The sequence below is a fragment of the Homarus americanus genome, unplaced genomic scaffold, assembly GCF_018991925.1.
Source record: "Homarus americanus isolate GMGI-L3 unplaced genomic scaffold, GMGI_Hamer_2.0 scaffold28, whole genome shotgun sequence".
Taxonomy (NCBI): domain Eukaryota; kingdom Metazoa; phylum Arthropoda; class Malacostraca; order Decapoda; family Nephropidae; genus Homarus; species Homarus americanus.
Genome location: NW_024742238.1, coordinates 6,282,139 through 6,300,949, shown reverse-complemented (window position 1 = coordinate 6,300,949; position 18,811 = coordinate 6,282,139). Strand labels below are relative to the sequence as shown.

The following is an 18,811-nucleotide window of genomic DNA, read 5'->3' as shown; positions in this document are numbered from 1 at the left end:
TTTTGACAACCTCGCACGATCATCCCTGTACTGTAACAACATACAGAATTTCAACTGTGGACTGCTTTCATGCAATTTCCTTTGACAGGTAGTCAGACCATTTGGTGGTGATTTATAAGAAACAGGTTTATTTAGGATCTTTGGATGTATAGTGCTGTCATAGTTGGGTAATAGGATGGGTGTCTCCCAGAGTATGATGTCCTCCTGCTGCTCACCACTGCAATCCTAGGTACCTTACTGTCGTTTTGGTGAACAAGCAAATGCTTTTGAGCAAGCAAATGTAAGAGAGACATTGTAGACTGATGAAAGGTTCAGGTGGTGGTGGGAGGAGAGAAGACAGTTTAAGCTTGTAGGATAATTGTTGGAGTTTGAAATTGTTGACAAAGTAAAGTTTTTTGTATAAAGATGGTGTGGACATACATATCAGAACATTAATATTGGTGAGTGAAATCATAAGTACTGTATACTAGAAGGTGAGGTTTAGGAAATGTTATTAAAAGGGAAGTACGTGTTTAAGAATTTAATTGTGTTAATAAAGCAGTAGTATTTGTATTAGGTAATTTTAGTATCAGTTGCTAAATTTAATGACATTTTCTTTTTTTTCAGGTGCACCTCAACGAGAAATATACTTTATGGCTCTTATTGATGTACTAACTCATTATGGTGTCAAAAAACAGGCAGCTAAGGCTGCAAAGACTGTCAAGTATGGATCAAATGCTGATGGCATATCCACAGTGGAACCTGATCAGTATGGACGTCGGTTTTTGGACTTCATGAACCAGGCCATTGTGTAGGTGTAAACAAGTGTAAAGTTATGGGTGTCAACACCTTTATCCTCAAATGTGTAGATTTTCTTTGCTGAAACTTGTAGTGTATGCTCCAGATTTGAACCCCTCAAATACAGATAGTACTGGATTTATATTTTGTGTGATTTTTTTCATGTACGATTATTATTTATTTATTATTTTTTTCTTGGTAGTTTATACAGTATTTTATTATCGTATACAAGATAGGTTAACTCTGGATGCATATGCGTAGATCATCGTTCCTTTTCTCATACAAGATTAACTTAATAAAATTTATGTTGTACAGAATTGTCTTAGTACGTATAGTTGAAATGCCAATTGAAAGAGGATAAGAACAAATAGAAGTTTCATTATTAGAAGATCCAACATGTGAGAGCAACAGTACATGTAATTAATGAATGTTGCCTATGTTGTGCAAAATTTTCCTCTTTCATAATAGCTGTATTAAAACAAAGCTATTAATTATTGCATAAGTCATCAAGTCCAAGCACTTACTGAATTGTGCTAGGCCAGTTATATCAACCTTATAAATAGATTCCACCAGTCATACTTCTGAGATTTTTGGCCAATCATATCAAGCTCAGAGTATGTTTGGCTAGTCATATCACTCTTTGAGGATGCTTCAACAGTCATGGTTACCTATTTAAAACTGCTTGATCAGTCTTATCAAAGTAAATGATGTCCGTGCTACCAGTATTTGAGTGCTTACATTTAATATGTCTTTACTCTGTTTTGATTCATTTTTTTCCCGAGTAGGAGGGAGTGTACTGATTTACAAAAGGACTGACTTTTAGTGATTTTAAAGAATACTCACATTAGGTTTTCTCTTATTTTCTTGTTAAATGGTAAGGAAATAATTGCAGTTTTGTATCCTTAAGACATGTAACTATAGATACAATTGCCATTGCTTTTTTTTCACATTGATTGTGCCTATCTGCTCAGTTTTGCCCATTTTATGGCCAAAATCTCTCATTTGATGGGATTTGTTGATCATAAAAGGGATATATAAACTTTACACTTGAACCAGCCTTGAGAGCTCAAAGGATAAATGTCTTAGAGGAGTAAAGTGAGGAAGTGTATCTGAAAATGTAGTCTTAGAAATTTGTATATGTTATTTTTAGATATAAAAGTGCTATCTATCTGTCAGACATAGGTAGATAATAAAAAGGCTTGCCAATACAGTCCGTGGAATTGTCATACTAGTCCATACAACAATATTGTAGTGATGCATTGCCCTGTGAGGAGCTTTAACAAATTGTAGACATGTCAGTTTGATGTCTCTGCCCTCCTTAAAATGAAAACTGTCTTTCTCTATAAATTTTCAATCACAGGCAAGTAAACTCTATGTAACCAATAAGCTTGGTATGATTGTAAGCATGCATGAACTTTGCGGAACACCAGATTTTTTTTTAAATATATCAAGCTGCCTTGTCATGGGCTGTATAAGGCTAGAAGTTGGGCATAGCTTCAGAAAGAAAGAACCTCTTTGTAGTGGTCATTGTTGAGACTGTTTTGGCTGGACTCAGAAAAGTCTGTCGGAATTCATTTGAAGTCACAGTGTTGATTACTGAATGTTGTTGAGTAATGTTTATATGTATGTGATTAGTAGATAATGAAGTATTTGCTTGTATTAATATAAATTAGAGGAATGAATGGAGTCAAACGTGAGGTATCATGCATTGAGTGAATAGTGTTATCAACAGAATCAGTGAAGTGAGAAAGCTCTTGAATTGAGGAAATTGATAGTATCCAGAGGATGTACTGATACCAGTCCATAGGGAGAATATTCTACACAGCCACCCAGAGGTAGACAATAGCCTTAAGGAATATAAGAATATTCTAGAGGCTTGTAGTTATTATGTAAAGATATATATATAAATAAATTTGTATCATGTTCTTAGGAAAACAAGGATTTTTTTCTTTCAACATAGTGGATAAAACAAGGATTTTGTATTGGTGTTTAGAGCTGCCTTTTTCCTTGAGTGTGTTTACTGTCTGTAGAATATCTTAGCAAGGTTTTTAATTTAAATTTATTATATTAAGGCGATTTAGCTTTCAGTCTTGCTTCTATTTATTACAACAAATTTATCATACAAATTGTAGGATGTTTGCAGCAACTAATTTTTTTCTTCTGCTGTATGCATATGGAGAAGTAGCTTTACCTTAATGCACATTTTGTTTGATTAGAAGGGGTAGTTGGCCATCATTACCTAAGAAAAAGGATCAGTTAGTTCTGTATTATGATTGGCTGTTGAGTATATACTTAGTCTCTCAGCTTTTCAGGAGTTAGTGATAGGTTTAGGCAGTTCATTTTGTTTCTAAACAAACCAAATTTATTTCATAAGCCAAATAGTACACCAGCTTTACTATAAAAAAAATTCTTTAATTCATTTGAATATAAGGTTGACTCCTTTACCCCAAGTTTGTTGTGTAATTCATGACAAAATATCTTTGTTGAGGACACAACCAAACTGCCCCTGTAGTTTGTAACTCAGCTGTAGACTGATATAGCATAGTTGAAGCTAATCAAGTGTACTTAAGGAGTAACTGCAAATTTTATTGAATATTTCTTGCATTTTAAGGATAAGATGTCTCAAAGCAGTGTGGTCATATGTGGCTGGTTTCTGTGATGAATATGCACTGTCAGGTTGTCTGGATTTGAATCTCACTGGTATGAGTAACTTGGTGGTAAAGACTTGAGAAGAGAAGGGGGGCGGACTGTGACTCATGAAGAGCCAATTACGAGACCAATTTTAGTTAATTCATGGCTTGGTCTCCTTGCAACTGTGTTGAATTTGATTGAATTAGGTGGTGTGTGTGAAGCTGTCAGTTATCACCTCCATAAATAACTGTATATAGGGCACTCAACATTTTTTATCATACTTTAGGACTCAATGTTGTTTATTAATGCATTAAGACAGTATGTTATTTAATTATTGTGCAATAGAGGAGTACATAGTTTACTCATTTTGTAATAGATAATAGGTGTATAAATTGAATAGTGTTGATTTAGGTCATGGTTGAAGTTATTCAGTAAGAACCTGTCAAAAACTTTTGACATTTTCCCTCAGAATGTTAAAAAGTGTGTAAGAAGTGTGTGGACAATTATTTCTCTTCTTAAATATGTATTATTAGCCACCATGCACAAGGTGTGGAGACAGAGAGATGCAGGTAATATCTCTTTAGCAAGTACTAAAAATTATAAGGTATGTGGAGATGTGAAGAAGAATGTGATATTGGGGATTAAGGTTTTGTAAGTGATAAACCAAGACTCGTATCAAAATCTTTAAAAACATGATTTTGAAGCGATTTATTAATTTACAGTTTTGTTACTGAAGTATTGTACATCGCAGAAATGTATATTATTGAGATAAAGTTTATACTTCATTCAGAATATAAAAAAAATGGATCTTTATTTTGAAAATAGTGAAAACTTTCTCTTGGGTTGAATTGGCCTATATTGTTTAATCATAAGAATTAAATTATTATTTTTTTATTATTATTATTGAGTTTTTTCAGGTACAAGTAAGTTATCTATACAGTATATGATAGACTTCTCTGGGTTGTACTTTCTATGGTATTGAGTTAAAATATTAGGGTGAGGGAAGATGTGGATGAGAAAGGATATAGAGAACTGTGCAGTATTATGGCAGAATAGGAATGCCTGGAGTAGGTTCTGATCTATCAACTCTGCTGGAGACTGTGTAATGAATAGTTTTTATAGTCTAGGGTCATGTTTAATCAACCAAATGAGCATATATGTGCACCACTGAAGAGAACCTCAAGAAAGAATAGGGTTCTTGTGAATTGAAAAATTACTTAAAATGAATCCAGAACTGATCTCATCATAGGTGACGTTCATAACTTGTGTGGGTTGCAGATACCTCTATCACTTACTATGTTATATTTCTCCAAAAGAATATATTTTAAGAGGGCTAAGCTGTAAACCTTGTGAATTATATCATTAGTATTGAGAGGAAGTTCAGATAGCTTTAATAGTGTTACCATCAAATGTTTGTTTCAGCCTCAATCTAATCGTCATTAAAGAATTGGTCTGAAAAGAGTAATATCGATGTCTTATAGTGGCTATAAGTCTTATAAGGCTTTCATATGCTGTATTATAAATAAAGGTGCAGGAAAAAAATGCTCACCCTTCATAACTTTATAAGGACAGAGAAAAGAACATACTGGAAGACCTTTTTCAGAATTTTTTCATGTGGCACCATCATTCTTGTACCTACTTAATTACACACATATACTATATGTATATCTGATGCCTTGTTCCTCTGGGAACTACAATATCTCATAAGTTGAGTGTCCACAGCAAAAAACCTCCAGCCTGGTCCATTCCTTCTTGCTCTCAAGCACCTATTTTTGTTTCTTATGTACAGTATGTGTGAATGAAGGAATTAGTGTTGAACTAGTTTTCTGCAGCACATCAAGATTTTAACTGGATCTAATGAATGCAAAAATTAGTGTGCTAGGATGATGATACTGTACTGTACTTTTATAAGATTTACATTGTGGTCTTAAGTACAGTTATATTCCACCTGCTTTTTGGATCTTGCTATAACAACAGTACCTCTGCTACAATATTTGTTTTCATATTTTCGGTTTGAAAATTTGAGTTCATCGTCATTATAGATACTGTATTTAAATGTTCCTTGATGTCTTGATGTAGAAGATAACATTTATTGGTGTTACTGTACCCTGTTTATTAGGGTCTTTTGGGACATATGAGATAAAGATTTTCAACTAAAGTTATCAGTTAAATTTGTATTGAATTCACAAATCATGGGACATTTTTTTTCTGTGAGTTTAAACTTGTATTATGTGCATTCAAGGTAGAAAATCTGCCTTATAATAACAAGTGATTGTTAGTAAAGCTAAAATCAGCACATGGGAGAGAGAAAGGCTTGGATGCAGGGTTTGCTTTATGTGTTTACAGTTAAACCCAGTACAGTATACCATAGATGCAATGCAATATTAGCAACATTATATGCTCTACGGGATGCCCAGGGAGAATACTACTCCATAAAGGGATTCAATATATAACCCCGTACATATGTTAACTATAGATGCAGAAATATTATACACCTGTACACACCTTTGCATTTCAAACTATTGTTAACCAAAAGCTGTGTTGTTCAGGATTATCTGGGACATAAAATGAGAATACTATTACTGAAATTTCAGTACATTTTGTAGTATTTACAAGCACTTATGGATACACAGTGTGAATAAATAATGTTAATGAATCACCTCTACAAAAACTGTTGTCCTGGATAATGTAGAAGCTGTTTGGGAGATATTTTATGAAAAATACAGTACAGTACTTTAATATACTGCAATTAGAGATCACTTGCATATGATAGCTGCAGTATATCAGCTGATACCTTAGAAAGAAAGATGGAGAAATAGAAAAATAATATTCACTAATCCATTTTTTCTTAATTGCAAATTAGATGGCAAGTTCACAATGAAAGCTCTTGGCTAGCTCTTACAGGCTTAAAGAATCAGTATAGTTATATTTAGTGTTGATGTCCAGGATGATAGTGTTCTTGATATAATTTTAGTACCTTGTTTGAACTGTACATTACTGCACATTCTCACCTCTTCTGAGAAGCTAACATGTCTCTGGCACATTTAATAGTCCAGGTATTTTATCAGTGCCTCACATTATATACTATATACTGTATAGAGGTGTAGGATAATAAGGTTGTACTTTATTTGATGGTAACTTAACATCTTTGGTCCAACCTGTGTATTTTTTTAAGTTTATATGTCAAGATAATTTTTTGTCGTAGGTGCGTCAACTGCCGGGTTTATTTTTAACAGTCAATCCTTTTTCTTATGAGATATTGTGAAGCACAGAATGAACATTCATGTATGGCCCTCAGACAGTAAGAGGAGGCCTTAATGAACATTCTTCTTTAGTTTAGAACTTATAGATGACTTAAGTGCAACTTCATGTAACTTCACTCGTTTTACAGTATTTGATACTGTATCCATAACAAATGAATAAAGAAACGAATCTTAAATATGATTTGATAAGTGTATCACTCCATTGATTATACATTTTATCAATAAAGTCAGGGGAGATGTGCAAACCAGAATTTTTATTATTATTATTATTATTATTATTATTATTATTATTATTATTATTATTATTATGCAATTAATAGTATGATGCAGTTAACAACAAGAAGAAAATCATAATAAACTGAACTTAGTTGTCAAGTTTCTCTGAAGTTAAAAAACTTAGTAAAAGTCATAAACGATAAAAACTAATAAGTACATGCCTTGAGATTTGATAACAATTAAATCTATTTGTGCTAGGTACATTATTTTTTAATTTGATCTAATCATTATCTGTATTATTATTATTACTGTACTATTGAAACTGTAGTTTATAGGGTTTGTAGTATAATATGCTGCAAACACATATACTTAGGTGTGAGGCTGCCTTGCTGGTTGATTATGTTTAAAAGTAGGGAGAGTAGACTGGAACTTTGTGTCACAGCAAGCAGTGAGTTGGCTTAACACTACATGATATAGGCTATGTAGTTTTTTACACCCTTGAGTTAATATAATCCATCTCATTTCACAGTGTCCATGTATATTTTGCATCTGGTATAGATAAAAGATCATTAAAAATACCAAGAGAAAATATAAAAGACATGATTGTCATACAGATGCATTTTTATGGTTTAAATGGGACTTCAGATATGGATGATCAGAGGTAAAACATTTTTGTGGTTTATATTCTCCATGTTGAGCTTCTACTTGTGTTCCAGCACTTACTTACTGTCTTGCTCAAGTGAGGGAAAATGTGTAGGTGTTATTTTTTTTTCATCCATGAACAAATTTTTTGTGTGCACACATTAAGTATGGGAAACTTTTAACAAAACTTGTGGCAATGCATGGCTTCTAGCATCATTATGCATGCATTGCTAATTGACTTCCATGTTGATGATATGCATATGCTCTTTAAAGTTGAAATATAGGTAAGAGGTTCACAAGTATTTGAATACATATTGTAAAATTTGAAGTTGTTCAGATTTTTAATGACAAATTACATGATATGTGATACAGCATTTCATACTTGTGTTATGGCACGTAAGATCCGGTTTAAGCATTTACCGTTGGCCTGCCACCAGCATATGCCTATTAGCCCAGTCAGATGTACATTAGGTTGCCTCCTCAAGCATCCTGATTCCATGATCCTACTGTCCCTAGTTACCTGCCTCTCTTACGACCTCTTTGTAGCAGTATGCTCACCACTGTCCACCTCCCATTTTGTAATTTTATATTCTTATCTTGATGACAATGGCAACTGCATCTGACTGGTTTCTCCGTTAGTCATATACAGTCTATACATTTGCCTCCATCCTCACTGTTTTAAGTGTAAATCTGTGGATTATGGATAAGTAGCTGTTTAGGCAATTCACATGTCTCTTACTGATGGTCGTGTGTGTATATTCAGTTACCACTTCGTGTACAGTATGTAGTGATGCCAGCTTGTGTTAATTTTTTTGTATTTATGTTGTGGCTTGTCATATAAATACATTACTGCTACTTTTTCTTCACATGGCTCTTCTAGATGATGACAAGAGTAGCAGGAACAGGAAGGAGGCCATTGTTGTCAGACTTCATACAAAAGATCAAAGCTCAAGACTTTTGTCAGTTTTTTAGCTCATTAATTATAAGAACTGTAATTTTTTTTGTGTTTTGATACTTAATTTGTTTTTTGTTTTGTTTTTTCCTGTAAACCTTGTTATGAAAGATCACTTCTAATGTATTTTTTTCCTGTTAAAGTATAGTATTACATAAAAACCAGCGTCAGTGCTAGTTTCAAACCACAATTCTTGCCGAAAGTCCAAATAACTTATTTAACTATATTATTAATTTTGCATTAGTTTACTGAATGTAGTCTTAATAACTCTTGGCAAATGGAGAATGTTATTGAGAATTATTCCATGATGAGTTGGAAATTATTTCATCAGGGGCAACCTATTTAAACATCGTCAAAAATCATATATGGACAGTTGGATGTGAATCTCAAGCATGGTTCCATTTCAGCTATCAAATATATTTTAACCTACAGTATCTTAAGTCATATTTAGATAAAAATTGTCCATGAACAGTAGTAGAAGCACTGTTTGCTTTAGCAGCAACAGGACTGAGATGAAAAGATCAATAATTACAGCAGTCACTATTTCAGGATGTGAGGGTGTGCTGTTATTAAACTTTCAGTATTTTCAGTTGTGTGTGTCTGGTTCATATAAATATTTATTCACAAGCATTAAATTTTCTTGTGTGTGTTAATAACAGTAAACATTAATTCAGCCTGAATAATGTTAATCATATTTTCACAATTTTGAAAATTTGGCTAATCTGGGAGCAGGTCTGATGAAGCTTTGGTGCCATGTCAGGCCCAGGAATATCAAGCCAGGTGAGGACTGTGACTTTCTTGTTATCATAACATTACAGTGACTGAAGGAGCCAGGTCCATAGCATCATAAGTTTGTTCAATGCTTAATTTCTAAGTTTCTATAAGAACTTTGTGTCTAAGGTATACTCTGTAGCCCGGCAGGTAACGTCAAAGCTTTTGGGTATGGAGACTGTAGTTCAGGCTATACTGAGTTGAAGCAGTATCTAGTTTTTCAGTTTTCTAGAGACAAGATACCTAATTATTCAGTACTGTATATCCGAATGCATTACTTATTCATGATTATTAGTTACAGTACTTTATAATGTTACGATGAAATTATTATTGGATTCACATACAGTATTTGATAATCCCAGATGTTAAATAAATAATGTTTAGGCAGTGGGGTTACAGTCTTCCCACTACAAAGGTCTTGAGATCTCTCTTCCCTTCCCCGTCCAAAGTTTGACCAGTTTACCCCACTCGCAAGTTGCCTTAGGAAACATGTCAGGTGTGTGACTGCTGTACATGCAATAGGTTTCCCTGTCTTTTACTTAAATCACTCTTGTCATGGAGAATTACAGGATAGTTTTATCTTATGCAAAAGTATTGCTTCTCTGTATATGAGAAAAAAAGAAAATGCACTTCAGGACATTTTCATTAGTGTTGTTGCTTGGTTTTATATTTTTCAATCATTAATAGTAGAAACATTAGGAGCATGCTAGACAACTTATTCTTTCAATTATTTGATTTTGCAGTAGCTGGGTCTTGTTTCAAACAATCTTTTGACAAACTGTGTTTACTTTGAAATTAAACAAACTACCAAAGGAATTAAACGAAAATAAAATAAAATTTGTGTACTAGTATTTTACGAAGAGATGGATAAAATATTGTCCATTATCGTTTATTTTGAGAGCAACGTTCAGAAGATAGCATTTCATTAAGCAATACCATGATGCTTTACTATCAACTGTTGCAGATAAAACATTCTAAATCTCTGCTTTGTTAACAAAAAGGTGCATGCATGCTGTAGTAGGTGCATGAATACATACTAATGGAGAAAATAATCAAGCTTTTGCATCAGCCCCCTGCTTTATGTAGGACATAAAAGATAGCTTACCGGTATGCATTCTATAATTGTGAACTTTCTCCAACACTTTGGGAAGCAGTGTAAGGCAATGTTCTATGTGGATCAGTTGTTGATATTGAATTAGGTTATTTGCTTGACCAATATTTTTACTTTGACAAATTGTAAGATGACTAAATAACAACTCACGGTATCCTTAATTGGAGGTTCTGTACCATTACACCTATGTATTAACTCCCCCTTTTGTGCTTGATTTATCCTTAGTCCAGTAATTTATATATTTTTTATGGATGTTACTTGTTCACATACAGTACTTTGTTCAGGGTTTATGCATGTACGATAGAAATAATGAAGTAATTAGCTGGATAAAAAAAAGAAGTCTACAGGATTTTGTAACAAATTTCACCATTGGATTTACTCCTGTAGGAGTTTCAGAGTAAATACAAGATTGATATGAATACCTCCAATGAAGTGCAGTAAGGGTAGACCTTGGGAGTAAAGCACATGACAGAAACAAGTGGTGAGAGGAAAATTTATTTAGAGATTCTCTGTGCATGGCACTTAATGCCTTCGCAGAATGTGTTTAAAGTAAAAACTGAACTTTTATTAGCTACTGCATTTAGATTTACACAAAGAAATTACTATTTATTTTTGTTCTACTAATAGTTCTCATGACCTTTTTCTATTATATATGAAAGAAACAAATGAATTTCTGTAAAGCCAGCAGTTTGTGGTGTCTTTCAGTTTGATAAATTCCACTGAGGTTAATATGGGCCTCATAGATTTACTCCCGAGGTGCTCACAGGAAGGCAAGAAGTACAACTGTCAGTATGACCTGGTTAGCAGTTATGAGGTATAGTAATAGATTTGTATATAACTCTTTGCTGTTTAGAATGGAGTAATCTAAAATGTGACTACAGTACATACTGCATCATGATTTCAAGAGACCTGTTTCATTTGATAAGACATTATTATTGTACTCGGCTTATTGAATGTACTTGCAAGCTTCACATGTACCCATTTGGTTCTGTCTCTTTTATCATGATATTTCTTCTGACATTCTTCTGTTTACTTTACAAAGAGCTGTGATGATGTATATGTTTATTTTTTGTACATACTCTCTTTTTTTTTTTCAAGTTCCATCAGTGGCGCTTAAGTACAGGATTGAAGGCTGCATGTTACCTGTTGTTTTATTTTGTAATATCCTTGTCTTAAGAAATAAATTGATGATGTATTAAAGGTATCTAAATTCTGTAATCATATTGAAAAAGTACTGTATACTTTATTGGTATGTACTTTTGACAGTATATGGTTTAGAGTAGCTGTAATTTTTTTTAGTGAGATTGATGTGAAATACGTAGGTTGAAGTCGATTGGGGATACAGAAGTACAATACAGTACATACTGTGTAGCATAAGTTTTAAATAATGTAAAATACATTATGGGAAGTTATACGAGATGATGAATCCACTGAAAATAGCTACAGTATAAATTTTTAATGAGCTATAGCAGTATCACCTGTTAAAGGGACTTTGGAAAATAATAATTTGTCATAAAATTTCTAAGAAAACACAGGTAACCATGCAGTAATGAATTTCATTGAGGAGGCAAACTTCTTGCAATGCTTAGCTCTTGAGAGTACAGTATTGCAGTCAAAGTGTTGGGGGGGGGGGGGCACACTTGGTCCCTCCCCGATTCTGGAAAAACGTTCTAATATTTTGTCCTTGTTTGTAAGATATTGTACAGTATTTATTAACATAATTTTAACCCCTAATGGCAGTGGTGTATATAAGTTTCTGGAAAGGGGGGCTCCAAGACTTGAAGATAGGGACATTATTTTATTTCCATCCAGTGGTGTAAGCAGGGTGCTAGCATAGTGAAGGTTCTGTAAGCTCCTTCCCCACCAAATTTTTTTTGAAATTTTACAAATTTCAGGGACTTTTTAAGACCATCTGCAATGAATAGTAGGACATATTTTATGTCCCAAATTAGTACTTCATTCTATTGACATGGTTCAATCACTCAAGCTGATATCAGTCAGAATTTCAGAAAGCAGCCTTATTGAAATAACACTCCCTCCCCAGCCACACTCATTAATGTTGGTCTGCTCTGACCACAAGCAACTGTTTCCTAGATATATGCTTATTTAAAAATGCTAAGGTACACAGTCATTCCCATCACTCAACCAGAGGAAAATATGCAAGACATATAATACCTCTTGGACACCCCTTGACAGGACCAGCACATATATCATTCTCTATATTGCTGTACGCAGATCTGGTGAGGGGAAGCTTCAGTATAATTTACCTCTAGCAGACTGAGTTTTGTGTGAAAATATGAATGATATTGTGCAATCTGCACAGTGCAGAAATATTACTCTGGTAGAAATCTTTGTTCTGTTGGAGACTTTCCTCCCTGACTATGTGCCTGAATTTCTAAGTTCTAAGGTCCTTGCTACTTAATTGCGTTGGGTTGAATGAGTTGAGGGCAGTAGCAAAAAGGGGGCCATGACCACATTTCCCCCCTATGCAGTATATGCGACTGTCTGGTGGATATATTCCACAACAGTTGCAGGAGAAAGGGTCACCCTGTTCTGGACATATCCTGCAACTCTGCCACTATTGTAATATATATCTCGTGGGTCTAATTTAAAATTTCCATGTCTTGTATTTGCCGAGCATCTTTGTGGAGGCCTCGGAGAAGTGCCCAGAGTCAGAGTATGCCTCTTGTCCATTAATAATGGATGAAACACGGGTGACTGCATGCAGGAGGAAACTGGTATCTTTACTGGACTGTATATAGTACAGTATTTGATTTGGAGGTAATGATTTGACTAGTAAGTCCATCCAGTAAATGTTAGATTAATTTGACTGATGGGGATGATGAATATGGTGGCGGTGGGGTAGCATTCAGAAGCTACCCATGAGACTCCCATTTGTGACTGGATTCTTGAGTGAATCTTTGTTTAATCCCCCCTCCTTCCATCCCAACCCAATCCCTGATGGTGTAAATCATCAGTTTATGGTAAGAATCATCATTATTATTATTATTCAGGCCAGCGGGGTAATAACCCCACAAAATACCATCACTCCTCAAAGGGTTAAGGCATAAGTTATAATTGGTGAATAAAAAAGAAAATACAGAGTCCTGTACTTAATTTTATAATGTAGTTTTAAGATGTTTACTCTAACATCAAAAGTAATGCCCCCTCCAAAAAAGGGGACCATTTTAAAATATTTTACAAAACCAAATTATCAATATAAGGTGTCTTGGAGATGTTTCTCCTTTTGCCCCGAAGAGTTTAACAACTCAACATACAGGGTACTTCATCGACACAGCAATTTCAAGTTGTAATAGATTTCTCTGGCACAAGCATTTTTTGTACAGTAATGCACTGTAATTCCTAATTTTCAACAATTTAAGGTTAAGTTCTCAAACATACCTTTTGGATTATAGTAAAATCGTTAATTACTGCCACACTGGCAATTGTTTTGCCGAATGCAAGGAGATTTCAAGAAATTTTCCAATACTCCTGTGTTTCAGCTTATTTGGATCCCCTCCCCCCTTCAGATTTCTTAGGACCAGACTGTGTACTCTTCGGTACGGTAGTTCAGTTGCACTCGCAAATATTTATAAATGTTGCAGTGTCTACAAAAACAAAATTCTATTTCAAGGGAATAATAAACGGTTATTGCATTCCTGTACTAATCAAAATTCACGTGTAAGAATATCCATAATTGCTGTCGCCTAAAAATCATGTCTTGTAGCCCAATGCAAGATCTACTGTACAGTAGATTCTTTTTTAAAAGTCAAGATATTCCAAATATCTCAAATATCAATATTTATTAATTTAACGTAAAATTTTAATCATTAGTAAGATAATATGTCAATTAATTTCACTGGAAAGAAGTCATTTTAATAACTATGGCAGAACTTGAGTTATCTTTCCTGATTTAAGCGTTGACCCCCCCCCTCCTCCCTTGATGCGAGGGACATGGCGGAGTAATGTGGTTAATTTACAGTTCTCGTAAACTTTAAATGGTGTCGAGTGTGCTTATCAAAGCAATAACCTATTTATGTATACAAAACAGTGCTTGTGACATTGGATACTGTAATTTATGGAATTATTTGATTGGTGCATTGTAGTGCGTGAGGCGTTAGAAGTGTTCACCGGGACAACAAAGGTGAGTACTGTACAAATTAAATGACCTCGACGACTCCGTACTGTAGTAAATTAAAACAACGTCCACTACACTATGTTTATATGTGATATTTTACTAGTAATGGATAAATTTGGCAGTGCTAAATAATCCCTTCTTGCTAATGTAAGATGTAATTGAAGGTTTTTAATTTACCAAGGCAGTGATTTAATTTTCATGATTTCTGGCAAGATGGCGGCCACATCATTGGTTACTTCCGGTGACAGTATAATGGAAGAATCCCACGACTGTTTTCCAATCCAAAGTTTATTAGTTTAGTTAAAAATCGCTGTAATTTTTACCTTGACGGTTGCGGTACATTGAATATTTTTTTAAATAGGCGAAATAAATGGACCACGCAATCCTATTCAAAGATAGTAGGTTTGGTTAGTGGGTTTTACCCATTTTAGAAACTGCAATTATCACAAAAAATGCAATTAAAACTTAGTTTAAGGTGTTAAAATTTCGAGTCTACTATTTCTTCGACGTTTGTAGAAAGAAAAACATTTAAAAGGATAAAATCGACCCTGATACTGTATAACTACGTGTAAGGTCGCATTCTGAAGAGTATAACTTTATTTCAGCGGTAAGGTAGAATTAAATCTAATTCTAAGACCTGCGTCGGAACCCAGAGAAAAACATATTCCAATGAAATTAAATGGGGGTATATGGTAGTTTTGCTGCTTTCTCTAAGTGATAAACTAAGCCATTTTTTGCTATCACAATTTCCTCACTCTTTTCTTCTCAGCCTCTACTCTCCTCCCTACGCCCAGTTTCTAACATTTTCTTTAAACCTGGCGGTAGCAGGAACCAGAGGCGCACAAGATTCTTAAAGATTTGCATAGTATTGTTACCCTTTAACTGGTGATGTTTAATCCCATCTAACTAACTTACTCATAAGCCACGATGCAAAGATCCCCCCACCCTCCAAAAACCCTCGAAATTGTACTGGTTTTACCATAACTAAATTATATTATTTCCTGAGTTACGGGAAAATTATTATTAAAATCTTTTGAGAATTCGTAGCAGCAGGCCGGGGCACAATTCGTGGGGCTTCCGTGATAAGGTGGTGGCGGGCGTGTTTGTGGTCTGGGACTGCGGGGTCGGACGGCGGAGGCGGACGGCTTTGGTACAGAAGTTGCTTATCATCACACACAAACCTGTGAGGCGCCCCCCAACATTTATTCTCTTCTATACGTTTTCTCCTCTTTGTTATTTTTTTAATTGAATGTACTAAACGAAGGAGTCGGGCTTCTGTATCGAGAGTCTTATCTTCATTCGTATTTCGGTACAATTCACAGGTCATCGTTGTAAAGGGGCGGAGGGATAAGGGGTACGTTAGTTTTTATTTGTGTATATGTTTATATGTTTGCGTGTTTATTTTTCAGGTATTGTTATTTGTTTGAGCATTTGATTAGATTTTTACGTTGGTATTCATATACTTGCATATTTAATCATTTATAGTTATTTATTTAAAAATGTTCTATTTATTTGTTATATTTTATTTATTACCATATTTCGTTGTATTAAGGTTATCATGTTTCTTTGTTATCATTCTGAGCTGAGGTAAGAACAGCTGTTTTACTGCCGAAATGTAGTTGTGTTGCGTACTTTAGTGCGGTTTTTTTTTAGTTGAGAAAAAATGTCCTGCCCCTTAAGAGTTACAGCTGATTGGTTGTTGCAAACCTGTCCGATTTTGTCCTGAGTAATGATGTATTTCTAAATGAGTTTATTCATAATGACCGTTTCTGACGAGAAAGATATTTAACTAAATTATATAAAGGTTACATACCTTCGTTATTTCAAACAGGAGCACGTAGGAAGTTTATCAGAAGTATTGTACGTGAATTAACTGATAAACTCGGGTAGCAAATTTACGATTTCGGAGGATGCATTTAATACATGCTTATTTTTACCTACAATAAGACATACTAAGACAAATTACATATCAGTAATAGTACATTATGCAAAAACAACATTTTAAAAGATCAGAATCACATTGAAATATTACACAACCGTTGGCAGAGGCGGGAAAAATATGAAGTAGTTCGCAGTCTGATCGTAAATACTGTATTATGCGGACAAATTATTTACAAAATGTAACGACAACAGATTGATGCTCTCACATGCATTTTTGCTAAATGTTTTTTAGTGATTATAACCCTGACAGAGATCTAGAGGTTTGACGTGAAGATAGTTTAATTAAATCAGGTGCTCACTGCTGACATAACCTACATAATTTTTCATAACCTCACCTGAATAGGATGTCCTCCCAAGACCGAAAGTAAGAAAACAAATGTGGAGGAGAGACAGTCTTTTGGCTGGGCATCCAAAAGTTTTGTGTGGTAGTCTGACGGTTTGCTAAGGGAAGTGGTGTGTCCTGGGGCCGGGTACAGAATTGGCAACTACGTTGTGTGGTGGCTTAGAGTCAGCTGGGAGAGCTCCTTGTATGAAGCGTTTGCTTGTCTTCATTTATTTGCTCCCAGTTTATCCAGAACACCCCCCCCCCCTCTTCCACGCGCGCGCAGAGAGAGAGAATAGCCTACTGTTTTACTGGAGTTTTGTACACATTGCCATGTCAAGGTTTTTAAATTAAATTAACGTGTGGATGGTTGTACTAGTAAGAGGAGGGAGGAACAACACTCCCTCACCACCACGTTAACACTGACCTACACATCAAATAATGATACATGCACAGAGGTTACGACGACCCTCACCTTGCCTACCACCACGTTAAGACGAGCCTCGGGTCTTCACTTCCTTCTGCTTGAATCTTGGGAGAGCTCTTATGACTGCCAATTAACCTTCCACTGTAACCTTGATCGTGGTTGCTCTGACATTAACACTCATTCATCTGTTGAGTTTACACAAGAGTCCCTTCATATTTGGGTCACCTGGTGTATTAACAACGTCATAACCAAGACTAAATAGATACGAGCCCCTTTCAAGGACGCCGTACATGTAACTCCATAGCGCGTGTTATAACCCAAAGATAACATGAACTTCGCGGGTATGAGTGCTGTCCAACTACTGTTATTACCGTGTGTTGTGCGTGACAGTGCAGGGAGGAAGGCTGAGGTGTAGTGACCTCCTGACGGCGCCTACACATGATTACTCAACACCCGAAGGAAGTTAAAATTGTAGGCCATTTGTTTTCCATTTAATCTTCATGGTAAATGTGTTAGAATATCATGCTGTAGTTGATATACTGTATATATACACACATACGCGGTATATGGACGACTTGTCATACAGATGCTTATCTTTCAGTGTCATAGTGCTTGTACTGTATACGTTGTCCTTGATCGATGATATATATGATAGTACTTTGATCGTCTTTAGTTTTACTATTATTATTTTTGCGTGACTGTTGTCTTCGTTGCAAACTTGTCATCAGATTGTTATTCATGAAATTATTCTTTGTGCTTAGAGGCTGTTAATAACTAAAAGGGGGGGGGGGAGGAAAGTTTGGTCACGACCACATCGAGGGATCTTAATAGCTTTCGTGAATGTGAGGACCTTTGTGAACCCTTTTAATTACCTCGTGTCTGATTACTACCTGGTGCAAGACGGACTTAACCTTGGGAGGACACTAAGAGGCCACTCAGTGTAATGATCGTGAACCACACTGATGTTTACCTGAGATAAAGTGAACAGTCCGGACAAATGAGTCGCTGATTCAAGTGGTTCATTTGTTTGTACTGGAAGGTTCGAATCAATTGTTCTTTTGGTACTGTTCAGTGTGACATAATGCTCGGTTGCTTCACAGAGTATGGAACGCCTTGTTGGTTTGAACAGTTCGGAGGAAGGTTCATTGGGTCATTCGGTTGTACTGGGAGGTTCAGAGATAGTTTACTAGTTCTGTAGAAGGAAGTCATGTGGGTAGTGATGGTAATATGTCTGTAATATTTTGATTTGTGGGGGGGGGGGAAGTTACCCCACCTATTATTTACTGTATGTCCATAGCTCCCTACTTCCTCCACACCTCTCTCCCTCCCTCTTTCCACACCTCCCTCCCTCCCTACATAGTTCCCTTCCTCTCTCCACATCTCCCTCCCTCACTCCACATCTCCTTCCCTCCTTCCACATCTCCCTCCACCAATGAAATCACCCCACCTATTCTACTTGACCTTCCGTTCCTCCCACGCCACCACCTCTTCCACCCTCCACCTCACATTCCTCTCCCACCATCTTTCCCACGTGTTCTTCCCACGGTCGTGACGTCACAACTAATGACGTCACGCTATACCCCAGTGAATCACTTTTTTGCCCCGAGGGAGTCAAGGTGG

The 18,811-nt window shown here is 35.5% G+C and overlaps 1 protein-coding gene across 1 annotated transcript in view; it reads left to right on the top strand.

The window, feature by feature from the left end:
• LOC121876628 (phosphatidylinositol 5-phosphate 4-kinase type-2 alpha-like) overlaps positions 1 to 11,505 on the top strand; it is a 31,400-nt gene extending 19,895 nt beyond the window's left edge. Inside the window, exon 9 of the mRNA XM_042381906.1 lies at positions 607 to 11,505. Within this exon, the coding sequence (XP_042237840.1) occupies positions 607 to 794 (188 nt within the window). The 3' untranslated portion in view covers positions 795 to 11,505. The remainder of the gene's footprint in view (positions 1 to 606) is intronic.
• Positions 11,506 to 18,811: the final 7,306 nt, after the last annotated feature.